At 40.6% G+C, this 23,274-nt stretch overlaps 8 protein-coding genes across 9 annotated transcripts in view; 5 read left to right on the top strand and 3 right to left on the bottom strand.

Annotated features, from left to right (window-relative positions):
* Window positions 1-1,378, bottom strand: part of LOC117573997 (serine/arginine repetitive matrix protein 1) — a 38,496-nt gene extending 37,118 nt beyond the window's left edge. The window contains 2 exon segments of the mRNA XM_052007477.1: window positions 336-681; window positions 1,246-1,378. Of these exon segments, the coding sequence (XP_051863437.1) occupies window positions 336-392 (57 nt within the window). The 5' untranslated portion in view covers window positions 393-681; window positions 1,246-1,378.
* Window positions 1,379-1,799: 421 nt separating this feature from the next.
* On the top strand, window positions 1,800-3,322 carry LOC117576039 (3-ketodihydrosphingosine reductase). Its single transcript, XM_034260564.2, has 4 exons — window positions 1,800-1,818; window positions 1,903-2,137; window positions 2,229-2,797; window positions 2,860-3,322. Exons 2-4 carry the CDS (start codon window positions 1,915-1,917, stop codon window positions 3,088-3,090), a joined length of 1,023 nt encoding a protein of 340 aa, XP_034116455.2. The 5' UTR covers window positions 1,800-1,818; window positions 1,903-1,914; the 3' UTR covers window positions 3,091-3,322.
* Window positions 3,323-3,706: 384 nt separating this feature from the next.
* On the top strand, window positions 3,707-10,755 carry LOC117575656 (transmembrane protein 165). Of its 2 annotated transcripts, XM_034259943.2 has the most exons (7): window positions 3,707-3,754; window positions 6,507-6,792; window positions 6,863-7,150; window positions 7,239-7,379; window positions 8,496-9,065; window positions 9,737-9,913; window positions 9,984-10,755. In XM_034259943.2, exons 2-7 carry the CDS (start codon window positions 6,613-6,615, stop codon window positions 10,161-10,163), a joined length of 1,536 nt encoding a protein of 511 aa, XP_034115834.2. In that variant the 5' UTR covers window positions 3,707-3,754; window positions 6,507-6,612; the 3' UTR covers window positions 10,164-10,755. The 2 variants fall into 2 exon arrangements, with proteins under 2 accessions (XP_034115834.2, XP_051863436.1); XM_052007476.1 differs by lacking the exons at window positions 3,707-3,754; window positions 8,496-9,065.
* Window positions 10,756-10,983: 228 nt separating this feature from the next.
* LOC117575657 (serine protease inhibitor 88Ea-like) lies at window positions 10,984-14,831 on the bottom strand. Its single transcript, XM_034259945.2, has 3 exons — window positions 14,696-14,831; window positions 11,463-12,431; window positions 10,984-11,403 (listed from the first exon to the last, which is right to left on the bottom strand). Exons 2-3 carry the CDS (start codon window positions 12,426-12,428, stop codon window positions 11,110-11,112), a joined length of 1,260 nt encoding a protein of 419 aa, XP_034115836.2. The 5' UTR covers window positions 12,429-12,431; window positions 14,696-14,831; the 3' UTR covers window positions 10,984-11,109.
* A 486-nt stretch (window positions 14,832-15,317) lies between these two features.
* On the top strand, window positions 15,318-17,482 carry LOC117575651 (MAU2 chromatid cohesion factor homolog). The gene is made up of 3 exons (XM_034259938.2): window positions 15,318-15,661; window positions 15,716-16,974; window positions 17,035-17,482. The coding sequence occupies exons 1-3, from the start codon at window positions 15,509-15,511 to the stop codon at window positions 17,480-17,482; spliced, it is 1,860 nt and encodes a 619-aa protein (XP_034115829.1). The 5' UTR covers window positions 15,318-15,508.
* Window positions 17,483-17,512: 30 nt separating this feature from the next.
* Window positions 17,513-19,654, bottom strand: LOC117575650 (zinc finger protein 121). The gene is made up of 3 exons (XM_034259937.2): window positions 19,448-19,654; window positions 18,330-19,383; window positions 17,513-18,273 (listed from the first exon to the last, which is right to left on the bottom strand). The coding sequence occupies exons 1-3, from the start codon at window positions 19,565-19,567 to the stop codon at window positions 17,609-17,611; spliced, it is 1,839 nt and encodes a 612-aa protein (XP_034115828.2). The 5' UTR covers window positions 19,568-19,654; the 3' UTR covers window positions 17,513-17,608.
* A 247-nt stretch (window positions 19,655-19,901) lies between these two features.
* Window positions 19,902-20,345, top strand: LOC117575660 (transmembrane protein 141). Its single transcript, XM_034259948.2, has 2 exons — window positions 19,902-20,087; window positions 20,149-20,345. The coding sequence occupies exons 1-2, from the start codon at window positions 19,973-19,975 to the stop codon at window positions 20,343-20,345; spliced, it is 312 nt and encodes a 103-aa protein (XP_034115839.2). The 5' UTR covers window positions 19,902-19,972.
* A 17-nt stretch (window positions 20,346-20,362) lies between these two features.
* LOC117575654 (putative GTP-binding protein 6) lies at window positions 20,363-22,908 on the top strand. The gene is made up of 3 exons (XM_034259940.2): window positions 20,363-20,598; window positions 20,799-21,687; window positions 21,799-22,908. Exons 1-3 carry the CDS (start codon window positions 20,363-20,365, stop codon window positions 22,267-22,269), a joined length of 1,596 nt encoding a protein of 531 aa, XP_034115831.2. The 3' UTR covers window positions 22,270-22,908.
* The last annotated feature ends 366 nt before the right edge of the window (window positions 22,909-23,274 follow it).

Below are 23,274 nucleotides of genomic sequence, written 5' to 3'. Positions count from 1 at the left end.
ATGGCAGCAGATTCATTAAATCAAATATATGCACCCATAATCCCATGATATAATCATGCTGCAGTGCAACACCCTCTCGAACAACTCATAAATTCAAGGCAGTCACCCCATTTTGTCTGCAGAATTGCACCCTTCACTTGTCGCTTGCAAGTATGCAATAAAAATAAAAATATGTCGCACACAACTGGCGCACATAAATCACCCGATTTTCACCCCAATCCTCAAATAATACTAAAATAGTTTAAGACAAACAATAAAAGTGGGCTAAGAAACCGCAAGTTATGTTGTCCTGATTTGTTTTTTCATTTTTTTAGAAGCATATTAGTTGTACGTACCTTGTCTACCGGCATTGATGGGCACGCTCTGCACAGATTCCAGAATGAGCCAATCATAGGGAAATGCTTTTATTGTTGTCGAACCAAATTACCGAAATACAAAATAAACACACTCGCGTTTACTGATTTGATTTATGAATTGTGTGTTCAATGTGTTCAATTTGAGGCGCAACAACCGTACTAACACATACACAAAAACACACTCGCGCCGCTTACTCTTAAATATATATTTTTATCTTTGCTCTCTCCTCTCTATACGCACACGCACCTGGTTAATGCGTTGCGAAGAAAGTGCGTTTGTATTGTCATAGACCAAACGAGATTCGATTTTTAAATGTGCCCGCAGCTGTGGGAAGGAGAAAGAAGCAGAGCGCGCTTGAAGCGTTAGAAGAAGTATTGCATACCAGCAGGCGACGGCAACTGCTGTTATAATGATGATCTCATACACTCGCACTCATACACACACAGCAATGTATACGCCTAAGCCATACAAACACACACACACACACGCACGCAAAGCATGGAAAGGAAGCTTATGCCGTCGCAAAAGTCACACAATTGAGCCAATTAATGCATAATTTACAACTGCCTACGTGCTCATATCTATATGTGGCTCTTTGGGCAGACTTTTGGATTTTCATATTAAATTTGTATTCGTACACCCATAGAGCAACATCGTTCCCCACTGCTATTCCTCCACAACTCGTTTGTTCCCCGTCAGCGAGCAAATCGATATCTATTTTTCATGACAGCCGAGTGGTATGCAATACTTTTTGCCGCTTTACGTTGTTCTGCTTGTTTGAATTTTTTTCTTTTGTTTGCACTAATTTGCGATTAACGAGCAGTGAAGCGCAACATTTGCCTTTTACTTGAGCTCGCACAACAATTTTTTACTTAACACTAAACACACTTTTCAAATTTAGTTTGAATGCACCGCTGCTGCTGCTGCTGCTGATGCCAGTGCTGCTGCTGCTACTGCTGCTGCTTGTGTGTCTAATAATTTGCGATTTACCGCAAACGTTTGCAACTCGACGACGTTACGTACACGACTGAACTGAATGTGCGCTGCCAACTGTCGTCGGCTGTGAACAGAAGTGGTTGAAATACGCCGCCAAACCACCCAGCGTGAATGTGAATGTGAGTGTTAAGTGAAGCCAAAGCGTCGGCGTTGGAGTTGACGCAGCGCTTGGAAGTTGTGCAGCGCGCCGGGGGAGCTTCGTGGGCAGCTGTTGGCCGCTCATTGGAACATGCTTTGGAATCCAATTTCAAACATATGATATGAAATCATCAAACAAAATTATATTAAACATTTTTTTTATCTATTATATTGATATTTATTAACAATAAATAGTGTTTCTTATTGACACAGTAAGGACGTACATCATAAATATCAACTTTTCCAATTTGTCACAATTTAAATTGTCGCGCCTTTTTATGAGCGTTTTGAAAAATACCAACGTGCCATATGAAATGTGACCAGGTGGTAATTATTGGCGTTCCAGTATTTTGATAAATATTGCCGTTAAGCCGTATATGTTAAAAATTAAGATTATGGTCACACTCACAGCACAGGTGATAAATGTTTACAACTATGCAGTGGGAAGTGGTTTTTTGGTTGGCCATTGCAATTGTTATTCACGTTTTCATATTTATATTCGTAATGGGCAAGAAAGCAAAAAGCATTGTCGGCCGCCATGTCGTCGTCACCGGTGGCTCCCGGGGAATTGGACTTTCCTTGGCCGTCGAGTGTGCGATGAAAGGCGCCAGTGTTACAGTAATCGCAAGAGACCAAAAATTGTTGGGTGAGTTGAACCGACTCGAAAGAAAACCTGTAAAACGGGCTTCTATTTGAACTGCACATAAAGTGAAACTATGCAAAATTCCTTGCCACAGAGGGAGCCGTGGCACTCATGGAAGTAATACGCCAGCGACCCGAACAAAAATTTCAATATCGCAGCCTGGACATTGGCGGCGACTATGAGGAAGTAGCACGTGTACTTGGCGAGCTGGAAGAGAGCATTGGCGACATATATGCACTCATCAACTGCGCCGGCATGGCCATCTGTGGCGTCTTCGAAGAGGTTGCAGTCGCCGATGTTCACAAACTGATGAATGTCAACTTCTTTGGCAGCTATAATTGCACTCGTTATGTGCTGCCAAAGATGAAGAAAGCCGGCGATGGAATAATTGTGCTCACCTCGTCGCAGGCTGCCATGTTTGGCATTTACGGCTATGGACCTTACTCCGCCAGCAAATTTGCCCTACGCGCCATGGCCGAAACAATTGCCATGGAGTCGCGTACTCATGGGGTCTCTGTGACTTTGGCGCTGCCCTGCGATACAAATACGCCTGGATTCGAGGAGGAAGAGAAGTCAAAACCACGTGCAACGAAAATCATTTCGGGAGGCGGTGGATTGCTCGAGCCCGAGGTTATGGCACGTGCAATACTTAAGGATGCTCTGGTCAGCTGCATGATGAAACATATTCCAATTGCTCTCATTAACTAGTTGTTTTATGTTTGCAGAAGGGAAACTTTATATCAACTGTGGGCGTTGAGAGCTGGCTGCTTACGATGGTAGGTGGCGGCTTATTACCGTGGAATGGCTTCTTTACCAATCTACTGCATTCGTTTGTCATTGGACCAGTGCGTCTGTTCAGCTATGGGCTCCACAAATACTTTAATGGCATCATTAATAAATGTGTCAGAGAAGATCGTGCTGCCCAACAATCCGCTAAAGTTGATCAGAGCACATAATCCTAAACACATTCTTGTACGTCAATTATGGCCTTATCTTGCTTATTCAGTGTACTTTGCATTTCGTATTCCATGTTCATCCCATGAGTATCAATGTACATATACTCTACAAACTTATACCAAACAATCCAGTTAGCTTATGTAACGCTTACGTAAATAATTTATTTAGATCTATAACTGTTTAACAATATTTGTATAGGGTTTTGTTTTAGAATTTTGTGTTTATTTCGATCAAATAAAAATAATTCATTTTTGGAAAAAAAAAGTCAAATATAATTTCTTATTCCGCATAGAAAACAACCATTCGAAGCCCTTTAATTGAATAATAAATGGAAGCTAATTATCATGTCTACATGTGATAAGATAAGAGCAATAAACTGATAATAGAAATTATAACTACAGTATTGTTATAAAAGCGTCAATACATCGTTTTATAATTTGTATTTTTAAACAAAATATTCCTAATGCAAATTAATACCATAGGTAAATAAATAATAATTCAAAATAAAATTAAATTTACAAGTGTGCGTGTGATAATTTCGCACATCACTAAAAATAGAGTGACCAAGTTATTTATCTATTCTAATGTAGTATATTTCTTAAATTAAAATGGTATGTTTTGCAATACATCTTACAGTCACACTACATAAAGAGTTTTGCCGATGTAAGGACGTGTTTGTTGTTTAATTGGTTTTAGGCAAAAATTAAACTAATTAAATGCATTAATTATATTTAAATGTGTATAAAAACTAATATGTTAACTACATTTGTAGCAATAAGTGTCTGTAATTACAAATTACATGTTTATATTGTGAAACAGTTTAATTAAATTTTGCTATCGTCAGCGCCGAAGACAACAGTGCAACCCAAAAATCTAGATACATCTCAACCCTTGATTTAAACTTAGTAATACTTATTTTTAGATTCGGGCACTTTGGTGAATTGAAAATAATATCAAAATCGTCAATGTCTAATACTTGGTTTTGAGAATATAATTGTATTATTTCTGTGCAAAAAATTAATGAACAAGTGAAAATCAATGCCATTGAATGGAAAAAATATTGTGAAAAATATTTGTTTGTATTCAATGGCCATAAAAATTGTATAAATAAACCTGCTCGTTTGGAGCTTAGCTGGTTGACTATGGAATACCCTCTACTATTCTAACACGTGGATAAATTTTTATTGTAAAATTTACAACCTAGTCTTCGTTTCAATGTCATTCAATAGAAAAACAGTATAAGAGTACAGGGTATCATTAAATACGAGCGCGTCTCACGCAATGCAACGGTCAATTGATTTGTCGGTCAGCTTCTCGCACAGTTAGTTGCCTTTCCGTTGTTGTCCCTGTCTCTTTTTTGCAAAAGCAATTATATAAGTAATTCGAGTTGTTTATGCGAATGAATGTGTATGTATGCGAATTGTAATTTGAATTCAATTTATTATTAATTAAATATCGTGAACGATGTCGTTGACGTTGTTTATTTGCTCTGTTGCTTCGCTTATCTTTCGTTCTGTTTTCCGTTTACATTCGTCGCAACGTCATGAGTGGCAAGCAACAACAAACACAGGTTGAATGTGTTTACGTAGAAGGTGCAGGCGAACGTTTAACGTAATATAATTTTATTTTTAAAAATATCTTTTAATTGCGTCTTTGGCCAGATTGAACATAAAATTTCAAGTGCGGCCATTTATCTTCTATTTATTGTTCAAATATTTAAAGAACTTTGCTGTGATGATAAAAATAAAATTAACAAAGCCTGTGAGACGATGATTTATTCTTAACAAATGAAAGCCACAATACATTCTAATATGATAATATGTACATATAAAAAAAACCACCCCATGGGATCTTTTTAAAATTAAGAATAACCAGATAATTATTAGATCGAGTAAAACGCTGTGATTCAGGGAGAACGCAATAACCCGGACCCATTTTACATAAATGATTAAACAAAGCCTAGCAACTATGCAAATGTGATAAGCTTCTTAACAGTGTTGAACATATTTGTTTTAGTATAGACTGTCGTTGCAAATTGCGCTTTGTATACATTTAGGAACCAAAATATGTACAATAAAGACGAGTACACAATCGCGATAACAGTTTGAGCTCAATGAACATTGACATACAATTATAGCATATTTATAAATGTCGTCAAATATGATTTTGAACATGTCTACGCGCTCCCACGAAATCTGTAGAATATCAGCAATTGGTCACGTATATACCATATGCTTGAGAGGCTTCCGAGACTCTTCCAAAAAGGCATATCAGTTTCGACTTCAAGTTTGTGCATTAGAGAACGAAATTTGAAATAGATTTGTGTATACGTGTCTTCGAAAGGTATTTATTGAATTACTTGCTACGGTCCGGACCATAACTAAATTTTGTGAAGAAATATACATTAAAAGCTACGTTTCATTTATAATTTTAAATAGTTAAACCTTGTTTTTTATGTTGTTTCAAAGTTGCGGTCTCTTAACTCTTACCGTTTGGGTATCGTTGTAATTCAATCAGTCACGGAAATAAAAATGATGCATTCATTTTTGTTCTCTTCTATTTACTTTTAGGCAATAAGTAAATTGTTTAATTAATTAATATTAAATTAACAGAAATAGCAGTTTTCTAATGAGCCCTGCTATTTTTTCATATATAACATCTTATCAGTTGGATTGTGAACACATACGGACAAATACAAAGTGAAATGGTTAGACGAATGACAATTTTTAGTGTAGAGACAACCATGCCCGAAGTGGGATTCGAGCCCACAACATTCATTCATTTATATTGGTATAATCCCTTCCCTTACCACAATCTCAGCTAGAGTATTCCCTAGTCACAGTAGCAAATATTTGCGAGTGTCTCGTGTTTATTTTTATCTAATCGATAGATAGATGGTAGGCACTTCTGACGTATTCAAGTCCATTTGGCAATATGCTCTCATAAAAAGACACAAACAACATATGTACACTATATAGTTATACGCATGTACATGTATATCCCCCCATTTTAAGTTGTTTTTTTTGCCACATTGTGTGGTATATTGGAATATTGCCATGCCGCTCAATTGTTAGCTGAACTGTGGCTCTTTTAATTTAACTTGCTCTGACCATATCAACAGCACGCAGATCGACACTTGACGCAGTGTGCGCTTATCTAGACATCGCATAGCCCAGGTTGGCGGTCTGATTTTTGTGGGTTTGCTCGCGGGGATTTGCTTGTTCAACACAGACATGGACTTGTTACGCCCCGTTTGCCATATACAAATAGTGGTGTCGCGAGAACACTTGTTGACTGATTAGTTATATGGTTAACTGTGTACAATACTTGCTTATACACTGATATAATTGTACTACATACTACTATTGCCATGAGAGAGAACAGCAATCAACTGAAGCGTTTCATTTCATTGCAGATAGCCAGGCGAATTGGACACGTTTTCTACCTGTAAGACGGATCACAGATTTTGCATGAGTCACAAACAAGAGGCGCTTATAAAGTACGCTTAAACAGACACGAAGATGTCACAAAATCAATCATATTTCTGGCAAACGACCAGACACAATGTATACCTGAAGAGATCAGCCAAATGGCACATGGCCATGGCATTGATGGTAGTCCTTACATTCTCCACAATATGTGCGGCGGAGTTTGATAATGATGGCGACGATGTTGCCAATAATCTACCGGCACCACAAAAGGTAAGTGTGACGTGGACGCACGCCATTCAATACGAATTTCTCTAATCAATGAATTTGGTCAACTTTTTAGGAATTGGAACAACAACAAGAAGTAATAAATGCGGTTACGAATGCGAATATACAAAAGTCCATTGATATCGAGGCAGAGAAAAAGACAGAGGGGAATTTTCTCGATGCGTTCACCGCATCGATCTCTGTTATATTGTTAACAGAGCTAGGCGATAAGACTTTCTTTATTGCTGCCATAATGGCAATGCGCCACCCGCGTTTGATTGTCTTTGGCGGTGCAATTGCCGCCTTGGCCCTTATGACGGTTCTCTCATGCGTATTTGGCATGGCAGCAAACTTTATTCCTAAGGTACGTTGAAGCATTCGCATCATGTGATGCGATTGCAAGGCGATGAGATTACGATCTATTTATTTTCTTGGCTCTTATCTTTCGACAGATTTACACGTATTATATATCAACTGCATTATTTTTAATATTTGGTCTAAAAATGTTGTACGATGGTTACAAAATGAAACCGACCGATGCCCAAGAGGAGCTCGAAGAGGTTCAAAGCGATTTGCGTAAGCGCGAGGATGAGGTAAGTGATCGATCTCCAATATTTTCAAATCTGTAGTTGAATGTTAGCTTGTAGTTGTAGTAATCTAATGAAGCAAAATGTTGAATTTTTTAATTTTTTTTTTTTTTTGCTATATCCTCGCTTTGTTATTTTTTTGTTAAAAGCTGCGCTTAATTGGTTGTACATAATACTATAATTTTGACTGTAAATTAGACAAAACAAACTTGAACCAACAACAACAACAAGGCGATCACTTCATTTGCTCGTAAATAGTTTTTTATTGCCTGTTAAAATGCTTTAGTTTCTACTACGCGTAGTTGTACTTTGTAGTAATATATGTAATAGTTAATCCCCACAAAACACAAACAACCAATACAATACAATACAATACAAAAATAGCTATAATATAAAACTAATTAAACTCACAGAGGTTCATACAAAGAGATTATACTAATTGTGGACGAATTGCATGATGCTAAGCCAGAATAATTACTTATGATAATTATAAATATTGTACAGTTTACTGTTATGTTTCCCAATTTTAATTACCCCAATAACTAACCAATTAGTAATATAAATCATAAACAACAAAATATGGTGTCATCACACGAACAAATCAAATACTTTTGGATAATGCTTATTCGCGGAACACTGACATTGAAACACGGGCAACGATAAATACCATTCCGATTAATCGATATGGCAGTTTATTAATTTGTTTTCCTAATTCTTTTGTTGTTAAATATACGCTATATACAAAGTACACACAAAAACACACACGCAAGCCTATGTGACTAATTGCACGACTACGCAATGAAGTGCAAGAAATGAGTACTGTGAAAAAAGTTACTAAACAACTTTCCAAGTCTATGCGACAAGAACGAACAAGAACCAAAAGCAAAAACAAAAGCCGCTTAATTGCATAAATAATTTATGAAAATTAATCAAAAGCAAAACAAACAAACCCAAAATTGTCTGCGAATTGTTTACCAATTATAGCTAATATCAAATTTAATTATTCTTTCTTTCAAAAAATGAAACCAAAACAATACAAACCAAAATTGATCAATTATCGTGTAAACCCGACTCGTTTCGATCCGATCGCCTAATGTATGTGTGTGTGTGTTAAACCGACAGCTAATGCGTCGAGCGACCCGCAAGTATGAGGATTCCGATACGAAACGCAAGAACAGCAACTCGGACAAGGAGGATGCCAGTGAGCAGGCCCTCATCCATGGTCGCAGCAGCGTTGCACCCAATCCCAACAATGTCTCTGAGATGCAGCATCGCCAGCGCAAGCCGAAGAATAACAACCACAACAATAATAATACCACCGCAAACTCAACTAATACTAAGCAACATAGCTGTGATAAAACCGGCAACGATGTGGATTATCACGACTCCGAAGTGCTGCTCAAAGATGGCGGACGTGTTGTGGAACAACTCAAAATGTCCACGTTCCACAGCGGCAACAGCCCCGCGCACTCGGCATCGATCGCCTCATCGAACCAAACCGAACAAACCCATTGTGATACGAGTAGCCCACGCAACAATCATCATCAGAATGCTTCCGTTGATCCCAACTGTTCCACATCCTCCTCCGCCCAAAACCTGGGCACCATAGCAAAGGCTCCTCTTGCCGGACACGATAGCATGACTAGTTTGAATGGCAGCATTGGCGAGGAGGGCGCTGCAGCTAAAGCACGGGTTAGAAGATCAGATCCAAAACACACAAGAACAACAACAAACAAATGTCTCACTCTTGTTGTTTCCATCAGCTTACGTTTTCACCTGCTTTTTGAACAATATCAACAGTGATTTTACACATACACATTCATGCACACATACACACAAACATAAAGGTCATCATTTAAGAGATAATCATCTTTTAATTTATTACAAAAAAACAAAAACAATTATTTTTTAAGTGATTAACAACGTGACTAGTGTGTAGGCAAATCGGTTGAATGGTATTTGTAATTTTCCTTTGGCTATGTTTCGTTTCCATTTCATTTCTGATTTGCAAAATTGATTGCCATTCCCATTGCCAAAACGTTCCTTCCCTCATACGCACACGCATACTTCCAAACACATACACATATACACAAAATTATTTTGCATGTTGTCGGTTCGAATCTAAAAAAAAAACAAATACAAATTCTATAAATCTGTTCGTTTTGAAGTGATCGTTTGTGCTCTTTTTAAATATTTGTTATCTCTGAAACTTTCTATTTATAAACTGTGCAATTTTTCATTTCCGTTGTTTCTTTTTATTTTGCGCACATAAATCCTCACCGAATTTACAGTTAATCCATCCAAAGCCAGCTATATTTCTCAGCGTTTTTAACCATATTCTTTTTGTTGACATTAATTTACAGCTGGATCGCGATGTTAACGCTGCACTGGTCCATGATCCGGAGAGCGGAAGGCGTAAAATGCACCGCAGTGCATCCTATTTCACCATGCGCATCTTGGCCCAGGCATTTACAATGACTTTCCTTGCCGAATGGGGCGATCGCTCCCAACTAACAACTATCATTCTAGCCGCTAGCAAGGTGAGTACTAGGAGACAGATCTTTATTTGTTTGCTTATATATTCAAAACATAAATTTTTTGCTTTTGTAGGACGTTTATGGCGTTATTGTTGGCGGCATTCTCGGCCATTGCATCTGCACTGGTCTGGCTGTGATTGGCGGTCGTCTAGTGGCTTCCAAAATCTCGGTGCGCACTGTCACCATCGTCGGTGGCATTGTATTTATTGGCTTCGCTGTCTACGCCGTGCTCATGCCTCCAAATGATCTATAAATGATTCGAATTGCATGTGCACCTAAACTAGCCTGTTGTTGTTGACGACCCGACCCCCAAGAGAATAACCAAACTAAGTAAAAAAGAAATTCTAATGAAATTTAACCGTAGTCTCCGAGGAGCAACAGGCATATTCTATTAGCCATCTGTTATATTTTGCTTCAACTGCCCATTTATATTTTGTTTTGTTTTTGCTTTAGTAATTTGAACATTGAACATCGCCTCCAAAAGATAGCTCCAAAGTGCCTTCAGTGCTTTTCGCTTTAGCCATGACATCCCACAAATTTTAGTTGCCAATATATATTGCTTTCAATTTTTCCCGTCACTTAACACTGTTCGAGTATTCAGTCGAAAGCCAATTTGCTTTAAGTATTAAAGTTTATTTTGTACATACGCGTGCTTGTTAACTAGGTTGCCTAAGCTCCTCTTTAAGTAGCTGATTGAATTTTCCTAATTTTGTATTTACAAACGTAGCAATGTTTACTTAAAAAAAAAAGAAACGAAAAATGAAAAATCTATTTTTATCGATGATTTACTCAATATTTGTATGAAGAAAATAGTAAAAGAGCAAATTTAAATGTTAAAACAAAAATGTTGTTTTTATGCCCACCATAAAGCAGGAAGGATACTTTATTTTGTTTATCTCTGACAGGTATAATGTATTGCAAAATGGATAAATCATTTGTGGATTATAAATATAAATAATTTAATAACTCTTCCCAATCTGAGGTTTCATTAATTGCGTTTTGGAATGCAAATAGCTGTTGAATTGCCAGCAATAAACCTGTTTCCAACTTCACTCAAGTACAAGCTCAATTCATTTACTTTTTCACATAATTTATTTTACAAATAGAATAATAAGTTTAAGCACAAGCACTTAGTCGAGACAGAACAGACAAATACAATAGCAGATACACCTGTGGGTGTCCGGTTTGTATGAAGCACCTTATTTCATTGTCTTGGGATCACGGTAAATGCCCGTGAAGAGAATCGCGCTTGATTTGCGATCGTAGATGAGGAACACAAACGGATGATTGCACTCGAATTTGGTTGGCTCGATGGGTCGGGCCGAGCGGAAGCTGACCAAAACTGTTGCAGCCGATGCAGTGCTGCCCTCCTCATCCACCTTGATCTTGGCCAGATGCTTGGCATCGCCAAAGTTAATACCTTGCTCAGTGCTGAAATCGTTGAAGCTAGCATCTTTATCGAATATCTGTGTTACGCCCATTGTACGCAGGATCTATAAAATAACTAATTAATTAATGCTCTCTTAGGCTGTAACAATTTGTAATTACTCACCGGCACAAGTTCCAGACGCTGCTCAAACTCAAATTTGGGCAGTGAAACTTCAATCTCACGCGGCGAGGCTTCGTTCAGCGATGCCTCCAGGTTCTCGGCACTTAGCTTCTGCAGCACCTGCTCCACAGCATCATTACTAAATGGCGGCAATACGATGACCATCGAGATGTCCGAATCCTCAGAATCCTTATTGAACGAGGTGCGGTAAGGCAATTGCAATACATGAGCACCCAAACGCTCATCGGGATTCATCAAGAAGATGCCCTTCTGCTTCATCATGGGCACAAACGACACCTTTTCGGCGGATGTATGGAATGGCATTTGCGCGGTGTTCTCCGCACTGAACCGACTGGACCACTGACCCTTGAAGTATGCTGCATTGGCCAGCACCAGTTGAGTGCGCGAATCAATGTCACCTGAGGAGAGCATATCCTTGATCTCATTGTGCGTCACATTTGCAATCCAGTTGTTAATCTGCTGGCGTGTTGCCTCAGCATTGTCCTTGATATTCAGTTGCACAATTTCGTCATGAAGGCGCGCATCCAGGCAACTTGCAAGCCGCACTCCCTCATCAAAGTACAAACGATCGGCGGACGAGAACTCCAGAGGCATGCTCTTGGCACGGAGAGCACGATCCTGTTTCTCCAAGCGATAAGCACTGCGCACCGTCTCCTTGGAATGCGCCCAGCCCAAGCGCAACGCATTCGCTAGCTCCTTCTCAGTTTCTCCGGTGGCACCGAAGTAGGCCAGGAGGAGGGCATGGTAGGTGCTGTAGGGGGAGAAGAAGACATTCTCGTTGGGTGTCGCCTTGCGAATGGCATCCAGCATGGCCACCGTGAACTCCTGCTGACCCCGATATAAATTGGGTCGAGTCGCTCCCATATCTGGTGACGTCTGAATGCCGCACAGTTCGGCGTGCAGCAAAGCCGGCAGCACCAGCAGCATCAATGCGAGAGACAACTTCATTCTCTGGAAACGAAAGTTTGCATAACATTTGCATTAGTGACCTTCAGTGACTAAACAAATCAGCATTTTATGCGTCAACAAATTTATGCCCGATTTGATACGTGCCTGGAATCTAATGTTATGCCCTTGAAAAGATTATCTGTTTTGAAATGCCCTAAGCTTTAAGCTTTAAATTGACTAACGGGGTATTATAGTAATGTGCAAAGCTATATATTTGGTAACGTAATCTAAACAAAAAATATATTATCAGTATTGTTGCTAAATTAGCAATGCTAATCTCACGTGTCGCAGTAAACTGTCGTTCGTTTGTTTTTAAACACACATAAAATGTTTATGGGTTTTTAAATATAACATCAACTGTTGTATAATATTTAGAAGGAGTTATGGGTTAAGACATAAATATAATTTCGTTACAGTTATATTTTGTGAAATAATTGCTTATGATGTTTTGTAGCACACGCCACAAAAACTGGATTTGATATTTAAATTTTGAAGCTTTATTTGTAATTTGAAATTAAAATCACACAAAATGTTAATTAAATTAAAAAGTTGTTCAGCAAAAGTGAACAAAGTTACTTGTTTCACTCAATTTAAGAATTCAATCTCTCATAGCTTGTTAGCTACTTTTTGTTTAGCAAATCCTTTTTAAGCGAAGCACTGATTGGAGAGTATTTCGTAGTCGACTACTCACAACCTTATCAATTGACTTGATTTGTTTGTCATTTTGTTAACTGTTGTAACTTCGTGTACACTTCATTGTATTTAGTAGAGCGTTTGAAGCAAAACGTCACGCACGATGTTCAATTTTCTGTTACAAAGTTTTGGAATTAGATGTGAATGCAAGGGAGCTTTTTTAACCGGCGAATTGACGCAGTCATATTAGAAAATCGCTGAAAGCTGATTCATCACTGTAAAGCTTCCCAAGCGCCATAGATAATGCGATCTTAATCGCAGCTTTGAGCAATTGCACCATCCTCAGAGCAAGCAACAGCCGCAGACGGCGAAAAGTGAAAGTTAAAAGTTATCAGTTAATGTCTGCACTCGAATTCGCAACAACAAAGCCCGGCTGCTGTTGTCATGCATAACTGCTGATGTTGTTGTAAGTGTTGTTGTTGTGCATGCAGCTGAGCATAAAATAAAGAGCGACTTTTGTCTGTGCTCTGCTTTCTCAGCTGACGGACACGACGTCACAGTTGCGTGATTGTCGCAATGAAAACGTTTTTTTTTTTTTTTTTTTTTTTTCATTTTCTATAAAAACAAAAACCCAAAAAATTAACATATTCAAAAACCGGTTACTTGCAATCCGTTGTCTGTCAGTTGTGTGATTCATAAATTGTTAAAATTTCAACGCTTACGCGCTTTTGTGACCCTGTATTGGCGATTTTGTAATTGGATTTTTTCTCTCTGTTTCTCTGTCTTTCTCCTCTGTCCCGCCTATTTACTTATTATGTTTGCGGTTTACCAATACCAACAACAAGTAGCCTCCATTGCGCTTGCGCTGCCCACTCAGCGATACAATAACAACTTGTTTTTAGGGAATTTCCAGGCAAGTTGTCGCAAAAAATATTAAACGTGCCTCTCCTCTATGCTCATATTATTGTACAAGTATACATATGTACATGAAAGCAAATATCACTAATAAGGAAACAACAATTCAATCACTTCGGATTTCTGGGATTTTCTTAATTGCTTCAAATCTCCAATGGCTTCTTAAGAATTATGAAATGTCAAGGGAGGTCGACTTTTAATACTGCATTATACAGTTTACTGTAGTTTACTGATTGTGTTATTCATTGGGTTTTCTTATCATTAAAAGTCAGCGAATAAAAACCCCATATATATGTACATATACATATCATGCTATATGTATTTAAATTGTGTTTCACATTTCATATTGTTGGAAATCTGAATAACAAAATACTAAATTACACTTCAATCAAATTTCGCAGTCATTCCACATAATAATGGAGATTTTGATTGCCACATTTAATCTGGCGTGTGGCGTCAATAACCAAAACCACTTATTCGCTGGAGTTTAGTTCGATATAAGTCACCATGGTGATTGAACATTTATTATTAATAACAGTAGCAATTGCAAAAATCGTCGTCATCATTTTATAATTGAAGTTACAACGGAAGAGCTGCTCATGGTTTTTGAAAACCGGTCTGAATATGATATACTATATGTCTATATATGTATATCCAAAAATATTTTTCATTACACAAATTAAATATTATTTTTAATGTGATTGAATTTGCGAGCGTACCTTTTGGCTTGATAAAAATGTTTCACTTGAACAGCACCCTAAAAACACGACTTGTTGCGAACGCTTTTAACTTCGTACTGAGTTCGAACTGAGCGCGGCTCAAGTATTGTATTATTGTGATGCGATATTTCACAGGGTGACTAAAGAGACCTAAATAAACTCACAGACCGTGACGTCACAACATCATTATATTGGATTGCAGCAGTAATTCTTTGCTGCATTTACATAATACTAAGGAAAACACTATTAACTGATGTATATTTATATCAAATCACTTTCTCTTAGGGCATTTAACATCCAAAGTTTCACAAAAATTCTTCGTCGTTTTTGAATATAGCTTTAAAGTTTTTTTTTTTCTCTTATTATATTTAATATGACACAAAATCAATATTTATTTGTACATATTGTGGACACCCGTTATTTTGAAAAGTCGTGACTGTGACTCTCGCTATGATCATCGAAGAGAACTATCGAAATTGGCTTGAATCACACATACAAAACAACGCTTACCAACACTTATTATGTGAGATTTGATCAGTCATAAGATAATATATTCTGAAAGAATATTGATGTAATTGTTTATCAACAGGCATTTATTTTTAATGACCACCCTGCTAGTAAATTTGCATCTAGATGCTAATATCAATTCGCGGAATATTTAAAGCAGTATATTTCGAAATGCAACTTGTGGTCACACTGTCAACCACCACATTAACCCACGCAGCAGCAGCGGCGGCAGTAGTAACAACAACAACAACAAAAATTACGCGATAAACAAAAACGAAGCCGAATTTTGGCAATATTAAACGCTAAATGAGTGTAGCAAATACCGGCGCAGCATCGCAGGATGCCTGTTACATATCGCTCCTAGGACTTGCCGAATACTTTCGCACCTCACAGCCACCAAACATCAAGAAGTGCATACAATGTTTACAGGCGCTCTTCACTTTTCAGCCGCCATCCAAGGTGAGTTTGCAGTTCCAAGTGAAAGTCCACATAATCCCTCAATTTGAATTACAGGTGGAAGCACGCACACATTTGCAAATGGGACAAGTTCTAATGGCCTACACTTGCAACATCAATTTGGCGCGACAACATCTGGAGCAGGCGTGGAACATCTCAGAGCCGCTCATGAATTTCGACGATGTGAAATTCGACACTGCCTCGCTGCTCGCCCAGCTGCATCTGCAAACGGAGCAGAGCTCGCATGCCAAAGCGATGCTTCGACGCGCTGTTGAATTGTCCCAGAACAATGTCTATTGGCATTGCAAACTGTTGCTGCAATTGTCCCAAATTCATGCCAATGACCGGGAGTACTCGCTCGCTAGCGATCTGTTAGCTGTGGGCGCCGAGTCTGCGGAGGAGGCGGGTGCCACGTACCTTAAAGTGCTCTTTCTGCTCTCACGCGCAATGATCCTGATGATCGAACGCAAGACAAACGATGTGCTGGCGTTGCTCAATTCAGCGGGTCAAATCATTGACAATAACATACCCAACCCGCACCAGAAGGAGTATCTCAAAGTGTTCTTTCTGGTGCTGCAAGTGTGCTACTATCTAGCTTTAGGTCAGGTGAAAACAGTGAAACCCAGTTTGAAGCAGCTTCAGATGTCCATACAAACAATAATGGCACCCAATTGGCCCAGTGACGAAGTCATCTTTGGCTCCAATCAGCTCGAGATGTTCGTGTGGCTGCCCAAGGAACAGTTGTATGTGCTTGTCTACCTGGTCACCGTGTCTCACTCAATGATGGCTGGCTACATGGACAAGGCGCAAAAGTATACGGAGAAAGCGCTGACGCAAATCGAGAAGCTGAAACTGCAGGAGGACAAGTCCATATTATCCGTCTTCAAAGTGATTCTGCTCGAGCACATTGTCATGTGTCGCATGGTCATGGGCAACCGGGAACTGGCCATACGTGAAATTGCAGCCGCTCGCGATGTGTGTTTGGCGTCGCCGCATCGCAATCTTCTCAAGCGGCATTCGGCGCAGTTGCATTGTTTGATCGGTCTGTATTCCATGTCCACGAGCTTCTTTGAGCATGCGGAACGACAGTTTCTGGTGTGCGTCAGCGAGACAAGCGAACGTGATCTGAAGCTGTTTGCCAACCTCAACCTGGCCATCATATATCTGCGCACCAAACGGGAGGCGGATCTCAAGCAAATACTCGATGCCGTCTCCACGGAGAACACGCACACATACAGCAGCCAAGCGCTGATGGGTGGCTTCTACTATGTGCAGGGACTGCACGCCTTCCACAAGAACAGCTTCCACGAGGCCAAGTAAGTGAAGCAGACATCATCCATAGATCAATTAATCATCTTTATTCCTATCAAAAACAGACGCTTTCTGCGCGAAACCTTGAAAATGGCCAATGCCGAGGATTTGAATCGTCTGACCAGTTGCTCGCTGGTGCTGCTTTCGCACGTCTTTCTGAGCATAGGCAACTCTAAGGAGAGCATGAACATGGTGACGCCGGCCATGCAGTTGGCTAGCAAAATACCCGACATACATGTGCAACTGTGGGGCTCGGCAATACTCAAGGATCTGCATCGCATGTCCAAGGATGTGCAGCACGAGAAGGAGGCGTATGCAAACCATGTCAAATACTCAGAGAACCTGATTGCCGATCAGCGCAAATGCGTCCAAAGCTCGCATCATGAACTGGTCAATTGGTTTCAAGGTGATCCGCCTGTAACGAGTGGCGCTTCCTTGGCTAGTCTGCTGCCCGTTGCTGCCGCAGAGACGTCTACGACGGCGGCGACGCCGCAATTTGGACAGTTCTATTAGACGACGACCAAGTGCAGATATATCGATCGATTCAGCATAAGCATTTTTAATAACTACAGTGTGTAAGCCTAAAATTAAAGTCTAAGGAAATTCTAACAAATAGAATCCGTCATCATTTCATAGTTTCTACATCATGTCCGCCTCGACCGCATCGGAGTCCTCGTCTCGTGCCTCTGTCGCCGCATTGCCATTCTCCTTGTTGCTCGACAGCGTAAAGTGCGCCAATCGTTTGTCCTGCTGCTCGTGCAACGTTATGTGGGAGCGCATGTCGTGCATCGACTTAAATTCCTCGCTGCACACGGGACAAATGTAGATTTTATCGCCCTGATGCGTCCGCTGATGCATCTGACAGTCGCCGCGCTGCGTGAAGCTCTTCGAGCAAAATGGACACACAAATGGCCGCTCTCCGGTGTGGGTGCGTCGATGATTCTTGAGCACATTGAGTGCGGTGAACCGCATGGGACACAGATCACAGGGATACGGTCTCTCTCCCGTATGCTTGCGCTTGTGTTTGGCCAGTGAACAGCTGGTGGTGAATCTCGAGGAACACACCTCACACTCGTACGGCTTGACGCCAGTGTGTGTGCGCGCGTGGGATGTGAGCTCTGCCTTGGTCACAAACGAATTACTGCACAGCTCGCACTTGAAGCGCTTAATGTCGGAGTGGCGCAGCTTATGCTGTCGGAGATTCGCATTCTGGGTGAAGCCCTTGCCGCACACATTGCACACAAAAGGCTTTTCGCCGGTGTGGATGCGCATGTGATCGCGCAATGTGGAGAGCATGGTAAAGACTGCAAAAATAAATGAGTTTAGCTTTTAGAAATGGTGATTTAGGTGGTTAGCTTACCCTTCTGGCACACGTTACACTGGTTGCGCAGATTGCGCTTGTGCGACTGTACCATGTGCCTGCCCAGCTGCTCTCTGGAGTCAAAGCGTGAGCCGCACTCCTGGCAATTGTGCGCCGCATGCGTTGCCTGATGCTCATTTAAATGGTTCAACGAGACAAAAACTCGCTCGCATTCGTTGCACTTGAAACTCCGATTCGTGCATCCATTTTGCCGTCTGTGTATGATGAGTGACTTCTCCAACACAAAGCCCGCATTACAGCGATCGCAGTGGAAATTGGCTTTGGGATCCTCTAGCTCAGTGGCTTGCCGCTTTGCTTGACTCACTTCATCATCGGCTTGTTCATCCATTTTGGCTGCGGTGCGACGACGTGTGCTCCGCTTTGCAGATGCCGCCAAAGGAGTTTCCTGCTGTTGCTCCTCCTGATCCTGTTGCTGCTGCTGCTGTTGTTGCAGTAATTTGGATGCGCTCTTGCGTGTCGTCATCTGAGAGAGAGTTGGCGCTGGCTCTGGAGCTATATAAGTGTCGCCAGAGCCGTTGCTAACCAGGCGATATTTGTACTCTTTTTGCTTGGAGGGCGACACTTTGGAACGCTGCTCGAGCAGCTCACCGGTGCTTTCGTTGTAGAGCATTTCGGTCTCGAATTTTATGTTATCCTTTTCCACATGCAGTATGATGTTCTCGGCACTGTCCTTCGACGGCAGCACATCCTGCTCATCGGAAAATTCGTAATCGAACTCTTCTACGCCCTCGGGTTCAAAGGCGAGCACCGTTGTCGGCTTCTCATTGCTTTGGTTGTGCTCCTCAACAGCTGCATCAGTTTGTGCTTCACTTGTGCTGGTGGTGACAGCGTTTGTCTGCGCTGTGGCATCTTTTGTGATCACCGCTGGCTTCGCTTCGACGACAACATCAGACTCCTCGGGCAACGCATTGGGTATCAGCTGGCGCAGCGTGCGATTGGAGTTCTCGCACTTGAGCTTAAAGGAGTAGCAGTGATTGATGTCGCTGATACACTTGAGACAGACTCTGGCTGGCAAATTGTCTTCGCGACGCGGCTGCGATGCCCAAAAAAACAGATTTGTTGCTTATTGATTTGGAAGGCGTTGTTTGATTGCTTACCTTGGTCTTGGTGAAGGCGCCCAACATGTCTACAAGGCAGCTGCCGGTGCCATCGTCGTAGATCGACATGAGGGGTCCTGTTAGACTGAGGCAAGTGCGGCATATCTTATCCACATCCATTTTTGCATTAAATTTATTTGAGAAAATCCAGCCACAAACAACAAAACACGGTGGAGTTGCCAGATGCACATAAAAGTGCTGCCCATAACCACATTTTGTAACAGTAGTGCCTACCTGATTGCTTGAATGTCATGCAATTTTTATTACTATGTCGATTGAAAACTTTATTATTAAAAACTAAACACAAGTTGTACAGCAGTAGTTTATGCAGCTAAATTATATTGTTTTTTTTTTTCTTAATGCAAATTAGTTAAGCTTGAACGTGCACTACTTACTGTTCAGTAGTGTTACCAGATTGTGCACAAGTGTTGCCACACAGGTAGGAAATTCGTATCATAATATTGCCGGCTCTTGCACGTTGCCTTTCTGTGTTGCGCTTTAATTAATGAACAAATAAACATTATTATGAACGATATTAAGCGATTGAAGGAACAACAGCGTGACAAACATCCCGGCTTTGACGGTTACCTGGATTGCATGACACGTGCTCTATTTACTGGATTAGCATCGTTTTGTTTAGGTATAACAAACTCTGCGTATAAACTTTAATAATTGCATAATAATAAAATGAAATTGTACAGGTTTCGCAAGCACGTACTTCGTGCAAAAGGCAGTGCAAACTAAAATACGGTATCCAGCCAAGTACAACATATTATTCTCCTCTCTGGTGGCCACAGGTGTTGCTTATCAGACGACAACAACTCGCACCAAATCCTGTCAGGCAGCTTGGATGGCATATGAGGACAAACATTCTGTGCTGGACGAGAAAACCTATTGATAAATCAAGCAACTACTATGACTAAGTGCCTGCGCCTCTTACGCCATTTGCCATGGACCACGCAGCTGCGTCCTGCGCTCGTGCAGTTTCAAACCCGTCTCAAATACACGCAGCATCAAGGTGTCAAAGGAATTCGCAATCGCAAGAGCTTCTTTGAGGCACAAATGCAATCTGGACAGCAGGCGGAGAGTGAGCAGGAAACGGATACGGGGAATGGAACCGACACCCTTGATATGCGCTTCCTGGACGATCGGTATGAACCAGTAAAGTTTATAATTAACCAGTAACCAGTAAAGATTATTTACAACTACTGCTATTTATTATAGACAACAACTATAATTTTTGAGCAATAGGATATTTGTTTAATATTTCCATCCATTTGTTTGCCTTTAATTAATGTATACTGCATTATCTTTAGTAAATATCCTATTAACTTGACACTTTCTTCAACAGCGCGTACGATGAAGTTGCAGGAGGCGCCATGCGCATTAGTCGCGATGTGGCCACAGCACAGAAGGTGCTCATCTTGCAGCCTTACGTAAAGTGGGCAGCTAAGCGGAACACTCCAGACGATGTGAAGCCAAATGATCAGCTGACTGAAGCCACAGCATTGATACATTCGCTGCCCAATTGGAAGGTGGTGCGAGGTTTAAAGGTTCCCTTGGAGAGTCTGGAACGTAAGGCGCTCTTCGGCAGCGGCAAAATGGCCGAGCTCAAGACCCTTGTGGCGGAACTGCGTCAGGAGCAGCAACTCACCTGTCTCTTTGTCAGCAAGGGAACGCTCTCCTTTGCCCAGAAACATTTCCTTGAGGCAGAGTTTCGATTGCCAGTGCTAGATCGCTATTCCGTTGTCATACAAATTCTGCGGCTGCATGCCACAAGTGCAGAGGCCCGTCTCCAGGTGGCCATGGCCGAGTTGCCTTACATCTGGGCGCAGGCCAAAGATGCAAGCATGACCCAAACACGTCGACAAGGTTACTCACTGACTGATTTGCAAAAGGAGATACTGCGCAGCAGAGAACGCAAGCTGCGGGCGGAACTCGATCGTGTTCGTCGCCAGCGTCAGTTGCTGCGCCAGAAGCGCAAGCAACAGAACTATCCGATAGCTGCTGTTGTGGGTTATACTAATGCCGGCAAGACATCCTTGATAAAGGCGCTGACCGTGGAGGATTCGCTGCAGCCGCGTAATCAATTATTTGCCACGCTTGATGTCACAGCTCATGGCGGTTTCCTGCCCTGTAATCTGCAGCTGATCTACATGGACACTGTGGGTTTCATGTCGGACTTGCCTACCAATTTGTTCGAGTGCTTTGTGGCCACTCTAGAGGATGCAATGCTGGCGGTGAGTACAGATGCTATTTACTAAGTATGCCTCAAAAATGTGAATGTTATTACTGCATTCTATAAATGAGACTTATCTTAATAATATTTTATAACAAATTTCTTGCTATAGGACATCATCATTCACGTGCAAGACTTGTCGCATCCCTGCCATGCAGCTCAGAGCGCTCATGTGGAGTCCACGCTGCGTTCCCTAGCCTTCAGTATAGCTGGTGGCGATTCAACGGCCAGCCACATGCCGCCTATCATCAACGTGTACAACAAATGCGATTTGGTGCCAGCTTCTGCAGAACCAACTGCTGCAGAGCAGGAAGGCAGCAGGCGGGCAGCTCATCGCATTTCGGCACGTGCACTAACTGGACTGGATCCATTGTTGCAGGACATTGAACGTCAAGTGCTGGCAGTCACAGGACGCCGTAAGCTGCAAATGCGAGTGCCAAATGGAGGACCTGAAATGGCTTGGTTGTATAAGAATGCGGCTGTTGTGTTTACCGAAGCGGATGAGAAGAATCCCGAGAGATTGCTGATGCAGGTGGTCATCTGCCAACGGACCTTGGAACAGTTTAAGCGACAGTTTTGCTAGCTAAATTGATACAAAGTTAATCGACCTCTTGCCTGAGCAACATTATCAGTTTTTATTGTAATTGATTTTACACGTTGAGCGCAACTGGCACTAAATATACATATGCTTTATTATTGTTAATATTAGTTTTTGTTACTTCATATAGTGTATATAAATTAGTGTATTGGTGTTATTTCTCTATAGTATACATATATAAAATTAGCTACAAAAATAGTACGATTAAAAAACAAACAAAAACGTAAACAAAAAACAATATTGCACTATTTATTTTCATTTGTTGCTAGACTTGTGTTTGTGTGTTCTGCTTTCTTTGCGGTTTTACTTAGGAAATTCCCTCTGTTTGTTCAATGTATTATAAAAATATTGAGAATGTACCGACTTATTAACTATGGACTACAACTAGAACTCTTGCTAATTTAAAATTCCAAGTACAAATTTATTGGCACTTGTATCGACTGAAGGTTTTCCATAGAATAACCGTAACGAGAATATTAAAACACAGGAACTGTTCTAAATGAGAGAAATATAGGTGTTAAATTAAATTGAGCGCAGATTTCTAAACTAATACTGCTTGAAATTCAAAAAATTATGTACAGTATAATGTCGATAATGGCAAAGTCATGTTTGTTACATAAAATGATGCAATTATTTGCAACTATAAATATTTTTAGGTTTATTTCTACTTTAAACACTTTGGCTCAAAAATTGACAGTCATAATGATAGTAAAATATTTGTGTTCAACTTTTGTGAGATAACTTTGTATAATAAATAGATTGTACAATATTTTTGTTGTGCGTTTAACTAAAACCTTTTCAAGCAACATATGACTGCTAATCTATTAGGCAATATTTTAAAATGAACAAATATTGAATACAACTTATTTGCAGAGACCGCAAATAGTAATTGTGAGTTACAAAAAATTAAACTATAAAGTCTTCAAAATGTGCGGCAATAAACTTTTATTTTATTTTAAAATCATCATAATTACTGTCCCTGGTTAAGAG

This window comes from Drosophila albomicans, chromosome 2R, assembly GCF_009650485.2.
Source record: "Drosophila albomicans strain 15112-1751.03 chromosome 2R, ASM965048v2, whole genome shotgun sequence".
NCBI lineage: Eukaryota > Metazoa > Arthropoda > Insecta > Diptera > Drosophilidae > Drosophila > Drosophila albomicans.
This window is presented reverse-complemented; position numbering and strand designations above follow the sequence as displayed.